At 30.8% G+C, this 11,722-nt stretch overlaps 1 protein-coding gene across 1 annotated transcript; it reads right to left on the bottom strand.

Annotated features, from left to right (window-relative positions):
- Positions 1-404: 404 nt before the first annotated feature.
- LBR (lamin B receptor) lies at positions 405-5,375 on the bottom strand. Its single transcript, XM_015518989.2, has 9 exons — positions 5,147-5,375; positions 4,228-4,492; positions 4,051-4,157; positions 3,135-3,311; positions 2,891-3,074; positions 2,533-2,831; positions 2,229-2,464; positions 2,039-2,166; positions 405-1,963 (listed from the first exon to the last, which is right to left on the bottom strand). Exons 2-9 carry the CDS (start codon positions 4,484-4,486, stop codon positions 1,689-1,691), a joined length of 1,665 nt encoding a protein of 554 aa, XP_015374475.1. The 5' UTR covers positions 4,487-4,492; positions 5,147-5,375; the 3' UTR covers positions 405-1,688.
- Between the last annotated feature and the right edge of the window lie 6,347 nt (positions 5,376-11,722).

Raw genomic sequence — 11,722 nt, 5'->3', positions numbered from 1 at the left:
ATAATATCGTGATTATAAGAACTTTACTTTTTATTAAAATAAATCCATTAATTAATAATGTAATGAAAAATATCAAGACAAGCTCTTAAAACTGCGACTAAGTAGATAAATAATATTAATAATTTATAAGTTAATAAAAAATACACACAAATATAAAAATGTTCATTCATAAAGTATTAGTATAAACATTCACAAATATCTGCTTATGTATGGTTTTTTAAGTACATTTAACAAATTATTAATTCATTTCAACTTTATGCAGTTAATTTATATATATATATATACATTATAATGTCTTCAATTTTCTAGGTGTAAATAGTTGAGACAGGTTTAAGAAAAATTAGTCTTTTATGAAGTTTAAATTATAGTACTAATAGTTGAGTTTACCTAGAAAATAAACATAATAATGGTGAAAATAATTTGTCTAATTTGTTTAAATAAATTTAAAAATGAACAAAACACTTGGTTGCTTACAATAATGGCTTATTAATAATTATTTATAATTACTCAATGGCCTATGTCGCCAAGGGTATATTTCGTTTAATAAAAAAAAAATATATATATTTAAGTTCTGTGTTTAATTTTAAAAATAGTTGTTAAAAAAGGGGGAACAATTTTGCAACAATTTACAAATATCCAGAATTTAGTTAAGATGGCTACTCACAAATAAATAATAACTATTGTGAACTAAATATTGATTAATGTTCTCTATAAGTAGAAAGGTATACACTTTATAAGTTTCATGAATCATTAAAAATCTTGGTACCTAATTGTCATATTTAAGTTTGTTTAATTGCATCAACTTTGTGGTAGTGATACAAATATATATTATATATCTATTTTTATTTACAAACTATATATAATTTAAGTAATTTAAGCCAATTGAATAATATAAATATATATATATTTACAATAATGTAACACTGATTACATTTTACAATCACTATAAAAATCAATTCTATTGTAAACATAAAAATATTTTTTTTTTAAATATAATAAGTAGTATTACATTAATCTAAAACCAATACAACATACTTAAACATAATACCATTAATTTATAATATACTGTTGGTTATAAACCACTAAATAACTATAATAAGATACATACAAGCTATATGAAAAAGTTAGTCATTGATCTTGATTTTAAGTAAAACCATCAAAAATACACTATGATTCTTAACTACACATGCTTAAGTCATTAAAGTTAAATTGGATTTATTTAACTAGTTTTATAATTCTTGTACAAAATAAACATTCTGTTATTTACATTAAACAGCAATATTTTCAACTTAATAGTTAACTTTATAATTATACACCTAAAATAGTTACTTAAAATTGCAATATATTAATGCATACTTTGAATGAAGTAGTTTAAACATGTATTTTATACAACATAAATATGGCATTATTATTACACATACATTATTTTTTAAATCATATTTACTAAAAACATGGAATATTATAAGTATTCATAATATAAATAATAAATATATACATTATTCATATTAGTTTTATCAATCTAAATCTGCACATTAATAAATGGAATTAAAATTAAAATCTTAAGATTCCTTCAGTTACCGAGACATTTATATAAATCAAATATACAAATAAAAACAAATCAAATTAATTTGGAATCCAGCTTAAAATTAAAGACATAATATGACTTATTTCTATAAAAATAAATAAATTCAAAATATTTTTGGTATTAAATTCCATTTTGTTGTATAATAACGATCCCATGTATCACCATACTGTAAACGGCTGAAGGTAGAAATACGCACACATTGGTGGGATAAAGTAATTATGTAATACAAAGGATAAAAAAGTACTGGCCAAGATGATTGTAAGCTGCCAAGATTAGGTTCAAATATTGGCAAGATTAAGGCTAAGTGTACAATTATGGTTCCTATGTAATTAGGATACCTCACGTATGACCAAATACCATCTACAATAGTTCTCACATCTATAGATAAAAAGGCGATTAAACCTTGATTAATATTATACACAAGTATTTATAAAAATAAAATGTAATACTTACAAGTAGGCTTATAGACAAATGTCAAGTTTTTTTCATACTGATATTTAGTGAAATCACTATAACGTTGACAAATATAGCCAAATAAAAAGATAAATGATGAAATACTCAAAACATAATAATTAACAGGTCTAAAAACAAACAAAATACACAGTGATTAATGAGTTTAAGTAAAACATTACATCTTACTTACAAATTGTTTGCAAGTAAAATTTGAATGGGTAAAAAATTTATAATCGGTTGTAGAAATTGTTGAATAATAGTCCAATATCCATCTTTTTCATTTTGTAAATAAAACGAAGACAATAAATTAAATTCAAAAATCAATTTATCTAGAGCAAAAAATATTTGCAGTCCAGCAACAAAATAAAGATGAATATTAACTGGATTTTTAAGAGAGTCCATGATCACAAGGTAATTAAATAAAATCTGAAATAAAATAATAGTAGCGTGAATTAGGTACAAAAGAAAATATTTTATTTATTAATGAAACTTACAGTCATCAATGAAGAATATCTACAAAAAGCCAATTTGATATTAATAGGCCCCAATGTAGGATTTATTATTGTTCCAGTAAACAATTTTTGTATAAAATTAAAAGAAGAATTATCATTGATTTTATCTATATACTTGGCTTTTATAAATAAAATTATGGAAAAAATAGATGTGTATAAAACTGATGCTACAATATGAGGTACAGTCTTTTTAGTCACCATTTCTAAAATAAAATTTATCGGGCACTTGTAATAATCCATCAACCAAATAATCAAAGCAGCTATAATTAAATTGAAAAATCCTGTAACCAAAACATTAATCATTAACATTTATCAAATAAATTATACTTAAGTAACTTGCCTGAAAACCTGTAGTGGATAAACTTAAAATCATCATTTAGTAATGATCTGGATTTTTTTGCTAAAGGTACAAGTGATATCAACAATTGAAGAAATATAATAGCAGCAGTCCATATAAATACTTCTTGATCATAATAGTTGGCTAATCTTAAATAACCTCGAGGAAAAGGTATTAAATTTCCTTTCTGAAAAAACACCACAATTAAGATTATTGAAAAATTATAATATTGAAATATTTTAATTACAGTTTTTATGGCAATTTTGACAAGGATAACCGACATTGGGAAAAATGCGGTTAATAAGATATTGCCAACTGAACCTCCAAATTCTGTAGGATAAGTTTTTGTTTTATATGCTATTTTAGGTTCATCATCAGATTCTTCATTATAATCCAATCTTGATCTGGATGATGCTATGGAGATCTATAACAATTTAAAAAATCAGATAATTACAATTAATATTCACTATACAAAATAGTTTAATGTTTACTCATCTTCTACCAAAGACATTTTTACTTGAGTTACTGTTGTTTTTATACAATTAGTAGGGTAGGGTCAAAAGGAATAAAGTATTTAAAAAAATTATATGTATCAGTGGCGTACAATGAGTAAATATGCGCATTTAAACAGGAAAACAGGAATTTATTTAATTAACTATGTCATGTATAATATAGGTTTTTATTATTATATTTCATTATATGTATTTTATTATACTATATTAAAAAAAATAAAACGTAAATTATGAAATCAAATTATTATTACTATATTTTTTTTTATATAGGTTTGCAATGTATTGATGGAAATGCTTCAATATGCCACTTCTACACATAATGGTAAAGGAATTTAAGGCTTCAACATAATATATTTATTGACTTAATGCAGTTCAACAAAGGTAGAAAATGTGAAAGACTAATCAAAAAATAAAATTATTCAAGTTTTTTTGTTTTTATTAATTGCCATTTGTAATAACAAGAAACTATGTATAATTTTAAATGAGAGTTTAAAAGATATATTGAACTTACAAGTTTTAAGAACCTAAATATTTACTCTATAGACATCATAATATTATTGAACAGTATTTATTCTGTTCTAAATTAACTGTTTAGGAAAATAAATTTTAAATATTTTATCTATCTCTATCATTTATGAATAAAATACATACATTATCATTTGTATTATGCATAGTAGGATTAATTTTTGAGTTGACTTCTTTAACAGGAGTTGGACTCTTTCTTGTTTTCGAATTAACCGGTTGAACAGCCTTATCATCTTTAAGTCAATGTTAAATATTAATTAATTAAGTAAATAGAAAGAGTCATATAAAGTTTAACAATTTTACTTTTGATCTCTTTCTTTTTATCGATCGGATTTTCTTTTTTTGGATCATAACGCTCTAGAACAACTCGAGGACTTGTTGTCTTGGTAACTGATCTAGATCGAGTCCTTATCTTCCTCTCTACAGATTTACTTTTGCTACGACGACGAATAGCGACTGGTTTTTTAGCTTTGGATGGTGTTGCTGATCTTTTAGCTTTTGAGGGTTTTTCAGTATCACTTGGTGAAGCAACCCCTTCTTTCCTTGATCTTCTAGTTAACATGGCAATCTTAAAAATATAAAGTACAAAATGATTTATTTATTTTTAAGTTGTACAATTCAATACAAGCACTATTATAAAGTTGCAGAACAAATATTTTGTCATGGCTAAAATAGTTAAGCCATGCATTGTCCATAAAGTAACAGGTAAAGAAATGCAAGATAATAGAAATATAGATGTGATAATCTTTGGACATATCATCATGACTGTCAAATGACACGACTATCAAAGAATATACAGAGTTCCTAGTTGATAACATACTTGCAAGAAATTCGGATTAGTATCCTACCCAAAACTGTAAGAAATATCAGATCATGTACGATGGTAAATCATAATATTACAATGCAAAAAAACTACAGACAGTCGTCACGGAGGTGCATAATGCGAATTGTGAACGGGGGGGTATAAAAAAATTCACAGCGTAGGTATTTTCGGCAACGGTTAGGTTAGTTGACTTGTTGCCAAATCGTAAATAACGAAACCCTTTACTAACAGACCCCGGGAGACCACCAACAACAGGGAAAGCATAGTTAGTGGGAAAAATTTAAAAAAAAAACCGGTGACAAAAAATATCTTTTTCCCCTCCCTCCTATACAAAAACGCTTAAAGAGCGAGGCGAGAATTAACTGTTTGCGTCAGCGATGTTAGTAAAAATTCACTTACCGAAAAGACGAGAAACGATTTTTGGCGTCGGAAACAACGGAAATATAAATCTTATCTGTGCAAATCTGCGTCCAAAGAAGTAAAATGCTTCGTCGAAGATGTAAGTACTACGTGATCGGCCAGAAAACCAGCCGGACGAGTCAAAACTGTTAAAACACGTAAAATGCGAAAACGAGGGAATCTCAAATTCTCAACTGATCAGATTATCATGAAAACGGTTGGGTCCGGTGGTAAACAATGACGATGACGCTGCGACGGCGCACGCTATTGGTGAATTTTTAAATCTGCCGTGTTTACGTTCCATGAGAGGTTGGTTTGTTTGTCCGTTTGGCTTGTTTGTTGTCCAACGTCCGTTCATTCGTCATAAAAAATTGGTTTCCATTCCCGCGTACTTTATACGATCAACGGACAATCAACCCCGTGCGCGTGCGCGTTTCACCGCTGTGGGGCGTAGTTGTATTCGTAAACCGGTGGCCAGGAGCCGGTTTATTATTATTATTATAGTCAATGTAGGTATTTGACATAATATGTAATTTGTTGTGTATATACATATACATATATATATATATATATACAATGCGTAAAACACTATAATACTATGATATCGCTACCTCCGAATACCGACAATCATCATCACCTGGTGTTAAGCTACACGGCGAAAAAGCGAAATTAACCTTAAACAAAATTTTTAACACAAGTCGGATCGGTCATCGACGACATCAACTGTGAAATTATTTTTATTAATTATTAGTTGTTATTACTGTATGGAATCGAAATTCACTATAAATAAAAATGTATTAATATGCAATATTATTATATATTAAGTTAGTATGTATATACCTACCTATAATTTATTATTACAGTATTAAAATAACTCTTTCCGTATTATTATTACGACTTTGTAAATACTTAGGTATTAGGTTTAAATTTAGGTTTTTTTTATTGCATGTTCTCAAATAGATTGTTATTTCATTCAAATAAAAATAACGACGACATTAAATGTCGCCAAAAACAACGAGTGAGGCATAGCCGCATAGCATGTACTGAATTGAGTTGAGTGGATTGCAAACAGACGATTTTTTAGAGTCCGTTAAACATAAAATTTTTTTTAAATGCATGCATGCGGGTCATTTTATTAAAATGATTTTAATGTGTGCGTAGTAAGTGATCATTAGGGACTACTGACTACTGACTAGTATAATAGTGAGTGACTTGTTTACGTGTAAAAACGTTGGGTAAAATATACAGGGAAGCGCTTCCGCACAAATCATCAATAAGCGTCGTGCGGGTGAACAATAAAAATATATTATCGTGTGTACTTTTTGACTTCAGTTTGTCAATAATATCGATGGACTTGAAAAGTAAATACCTAATAATTAAGGCCGGCCCAAGGTATTTTGACGCCCCGGGCAACTTTTTGAAAGGCGCCCTCAATCAAATGCTCCATAATAGATTTAATACTTTTTATGCTTACTTACATATTTTGTTTAAAATTCTTATATTTATGGATAGGTAAAGGATGGCAAAACTTATTTGGATACAATTTATAGACGTATCGGCTGTAACACATAATAATTTTTTGGTTTTCCCGAGATAATGATTATATTATATCATTGTATATTATTTTTTAATTATTTGTAATATAATGATAAAAACTAGAAAGTGGGGTAAAATCTATAAAAAAAATATATATAACAGAATATTCCGTCATAGATAATTTAGTCATTTAGCTATATTATTGTCAATTTGAATAAATATTACGCTAAAATTTATAAAATATTCGTATATTAAAAGCGCCCCTAAAAAAGTAGCGCCCCGGGCAACCCCCGGGTTCGCCTGTATCTTGGGCCGGCACTGCTAATAATGTGATAGTCGATAAGACTTCTGAAATCTTGTTTGAATTCATTAAAATTTCAACCTGCCATGAGATCGATCAGCTCACATTTTAAAATAATATGTTGTTTAAATTTCCTGTAATTTTATCCTAATAATCCCAGATTTAAAATTTTATGAATTTTTTAGTGGATAAAGTGCTCTCATTTCTGCAGGATTTACTTTCGTTTATTTTAAATTTCCAATTTTCATATTAAGTTTCTAAAAGAGAAAAGTGAGATTTTAGTTGATTAATTGCAGTGATTGGCCTTTTTGGGTTTCGTGAACTGAAATGATTGCTTTATTATCGGCGTATTTTACGACAAAGGTGTGAGGAGAAGTGAATTGATCAGCTATCAAGATGTTGAAAAGGAAAAGAGCTGTTGTTGGCCCTTGGGGAACTCTGTATTTAGAGTACAATTAAAGGAAAAAAAGTTGGAAGAGAAGTGCATTTTTTCAAGTTAAACATCTCGACTCTTGACTATTATTATAAATATATATATATATATATATATATAACCACCGATGTCATAATTATGTGAGAATTATGCGTATTTTAGTGAAGCGATTTAAAAATTTTAAATATTACATGTTAAATTATTTTACCAGTTATAGGTATGTATTATTTTAAAGATTGTCCTATCGGTACTTTCTGACGCCGAACATAGACATTAGTTCCCATGTACTTTTATGATTTACCTAGTATTATGTAGGTATATTGACTAAGCTGTAATAATAATAAATTATTGTTCCCCAAAACATATACCTAAATAAGAGCAGACGTTACCGTCGCGTCTAGGTATTATAATTTATTTTTACTAGCATTCGTTTATTATAATATTATATTCCGATGATATTCCGTCAACGTTTTATTGTACAAAATATGTATTATTTGATGCATATTATAATGTATACTGTATACAATTAAATTCAAATACATGATGATATTAAAGGCATAAAAAAAATAATTAGTCATTATACATTAAATTATATATACAGGTACTTTTTACTAAAGCATTCTGTATTGGAAAGGTATCGCTCCATTAATCGTAAAATAATTAGCGAAATTGTCTGTTACGTCTATTCCACTTCTGTTAACATTTCATCCATGTGTTGTCAAATTATCCAAATTAAGCACATCAGTTTCTCCATAATAATTATACCCATCCCTCTTCCGAACAAAATTGTGGATAATACAACATGATTTTATGTCATCGCAAAAATTTGGTTCCACTAAAATCGTCGTGTGTAAAACTCGCCATTTGTTGGTCAAAAGTCTGAAAGCATATGTATATTCGACGGTGCGTCTTGCGCTCGATAACCTGTAGTTAAAAGCCCGACGAGTATTATTAAGTCCACAACTGGGAAATTTTCGTAATAGATTTGTGTGAAGACCAAATGCTTCATCAGCAATAAAAACAAATGGTTGAATATTATTTTCAGTCAAAGGCAATGCAACTGGGTCCGGAATTTGAAGCTGTTGCGAGTATAACATTTTTCCAAATACACTCTGACGAAAAACAGTAGAATCGGCTTCACAACCATATGCGCCTACATCTATGTATGTAGAATTTAAATTAGCATCAAACACTGCCATTAATACTATTGTAAAATATTTTTTGTAGTTGTAGAACAGAGAGCCTGAATTTTCTGGATTTTTAAATCTGACGTGCTTACCATCAATAGCTCCAAAACAGTTTGGGAAATTTGTTTTGGAATAAAAAGTCTTAGAAATATCTATCCACTTATCTTTATTTGGTTTTGGCATTTCTGTAGCTTGTAGAACTGACCATAGACTCTGACATGACTCTCTTACAATGCCGTTTATTGTACTTTTTCCAATACGAAAGTCAAAATGCAACGCAGTGAAATGCGTCCTAGTTGATAAGTATTTGTTAAAATTTAACAAAAACCTATTTTTTAGCAGTTGATAAAATGTTAGGATATTTTTCAATTTATTAATTAATAATTAAACAACGTGCAGTAATTATTGGAGTGTTCTAATAAGATTTTAAGGTATTTTTGAAAAATATATTTATATATAGTTGAAGTAATTTGAATATAATGATAAATCATTATTATGGTAAAAAACGTTTCGCAGAGCGAAGATGTTCTAACATTTTGATAACCAAATAAGCAGTTATAAATTATATATGTAACATTTTGATAAGTACCCGTAATTTTTTTAGTTTTTCTGATTACTTTAAAAAATAACTGAGCATTTTTAATATTAATTTAAATGTATTAAACAAACAAAAAAAGCGGAATCGTGGATGTCGCTCTGTTGTACAGTAGGTTACAAGTGGGTTACTGTAATGGATGGAATTAAATTTGAATCCAATGATATTATAACATTGTATACGAAAAACAGTTCTGAGCGGAGACGGTTTATCTGTCTAGTATATATTATAGATTATTATAAACATTTTCAAATCTTAGATATAAAAGGGAAAATTTTTTATGAATTTCTAGCCGATTGCGGTTCGGTCGTTGACAAAACGCTAGTCTGATGGGGCAACTTATTGGCAACTTAGACTAGGAACCGAAGGGGAACATCACGCGGGTAAACTACAAAAAAGTAAATCAACGCTAATTATACGGAAGTCGGGCACCGGGCACGCGTGTGTCAACTGAAAAAACAAATCTTCACGTGTGCGTGAGTGGATTAACAAAAGTTGCTAAAATAATCGGACGTTTCAAGAATAAAAGAATAAAAAATTAACGAGTTTTTGGACAAAAATGCAAAAATAAAATCTATGCACGAAAAGGTTACGGCAAACCGTACGAAAAAGACGTGCTCACGCGTGGTCGGTAGCAAAAGAGAAAGAGCCGTGCACGATTGTTAGCGTGAACTGGTATGTTGGCTAGCATCGAATACAACAACAAAAAGGATGAGACGAAATTCAGTTGGTACAACATTGCGTCGATGTAGATAAGTGGGGATACTCGTTCCGCCCGAAAAAAAGCAGAACTACTTGACTTGACATCAATGGATTGGACTGCGTACGTGTATTCGGCAAGCGGATCCTCCCGTGCGATGAATGCTGCAGGTTTGAGTGGATCCATGGAGATCCACGCCGAGGACAGATCGCGTTGAACCGGCGTACGAGTATACGACGAATGAGCCGCCGTAACGAGGCTGCGGAGCGGTGGTCTGATAGTGTCGATCCGGAAAAAAACATGACTGACCAGCCTCTGCAGGGCACGCTCAGATCATCTCAGATGTATGAGCACGAACGTAGGGCGTTGAGTATAGTGGTTCGTATAAGGATGAGTGTATCGGAACAGTTTCGTGGAAGTTTTTTCGATGGCTGCTTTGACTGCAATGTTGCGCAACGCGAGTAATACAATGTCATCTTGGCTGACCGCTGCAGCGATTCGTACGCGTGCGGTGAAAATGTTCTACGATCCCGTTGGCTCGAGGGTGGTGCTAATTTGCTGAATGCCGAAGGTGATTAAAATAGATTTGAACAGATCCTGCTCAAACTGTCGGTGGTGATGACGTTAGGCACGCCGAACTGTGCTATACAGCGCGATTACGTAAGCCGACATGTCCTCGATCGGTCATGTCTATGGCCAGTACGTAAATCGGTCGACGACGGTTAATAGGTACCTACTATTGTATCCGCTGGACGGTGGTAGTGGCCCAATCAAAAAAAGGTGAACGATGTGACCGAAGCGTCGTTCGATGTGATGCCTGACGTCGTGAGTATTTCTGTACTTTGGAACGGTTCTCAGGCTCCGGTCCACCGCATGATTTCTCGGTCCATGTCCGGCCTGCAGCAATAGCGCAATTTGATAAGACGGAGGGGGATCGTATAACGAGTCGAAAACTGTGCGCGCTGCCCGCGGAATAATCCGAATAGAGCACGCCGTCCGAAAAGGTGCGTGCCTGCGCATGTAGCGTCAACGAAATTGTTGTATTATATCAGCAGCGATAATACACTGGAGCTGCGGATCGTTAGCTTGGTCGATTGCCGTATATAAATCCGGTAGCGTTGTTGTTTCAGCGATTTCAATAAATGTCAACAGCGCGCCTGTTGCCCTTGCCCGAAATGTTTTCGACGTTGTGTATGAATTGAGGCAGAAACGAAATTTGTCGCACCTGTCCTACCTGGACGATGTTTTTTGCCTTGAGTGTAAATATGTATATAGATGAGCGGCTTTTGATCCATTCATAATGCCGTGAAGTGTGCTCCGATGTATAATAGGTAGACGAAATGTCGTGCGCCCAAATACGCGGCGAGAAGTTCTCTGTCGTACGCGTGCTGTATTTTTGTTCGACGGCAGACAACTTTTTCGAGAAAAAACACAGTGGCTATCAGTCTGTCACTGACCGCCGACGATTATCTATTGATATATTATAATGTGAGTCAATTTAATAGTCTATACATTATAACTTATAAGGATAAAAAACAATTGCAATTTAACTGTACATATTCACACTAATTTTGGAACTTAAAAGGTCTAATGATTATAAAAGAGTTATTTTTTAGTTTTATTACGTACCTAAACATATAATATTCATTTAGCTAACGTTGATAATTTCGATAAGTATAAGAAATATACATAACTCAATTTTTTCCTGTATTTAAATTTAAATTATTTATTATTTTGTTTAATTTTTTTTCTTTAGTATTTGAAATATTCTAATGTTGTACAATATTTTTTTTATATAAATTATAATACTCTAGTAATATCAAC

Source organism: Diuraphis noxia, unplaced genomic scaffold (genome assembly GCF_037042655.1).
Source record: "Diuraphis noxia isolate RWA-SAM2 unplaced genomic scaffold, SU_Dnox_SAM2 contig0005, whole genome shotgun sequence".
NCBI lineage: Eukaryota > Metazoa > Arthropoda > Insecta > Hemiptera > Aphididae > Diuraphis > Diuraphis noxia.
The sequence above is the reverse complement of the archived record's forward strand: the minus strand, read 5'-3'. Positions and strand labels throughout refer to the sequence as shown.

Bases quoted from the DNA above. Each gene is read 5' to 3' on its own strand.
- LBR (XM_015518989.2), bottom strand. From the start codon at position 4,486: ATGTTAACTAGAAGATCAAGGAAAGAAGGGGTTGCTTCACCAAGTGAT. The intron at 3,075-3,134 runs GTAATTAAAATA...GTGTTTTTTCAG, and splicing joins TCAAAATTGCCATAAAAACT to AAAGGAAATTTAATACCTTT. The intron at 2,465-2,532 runs GTAAGTTTCATT...ATTTTATTTCAG, and splicing joins GATATTCTTCATTGATGACT to ATTTTATTTAATTACCTTGT.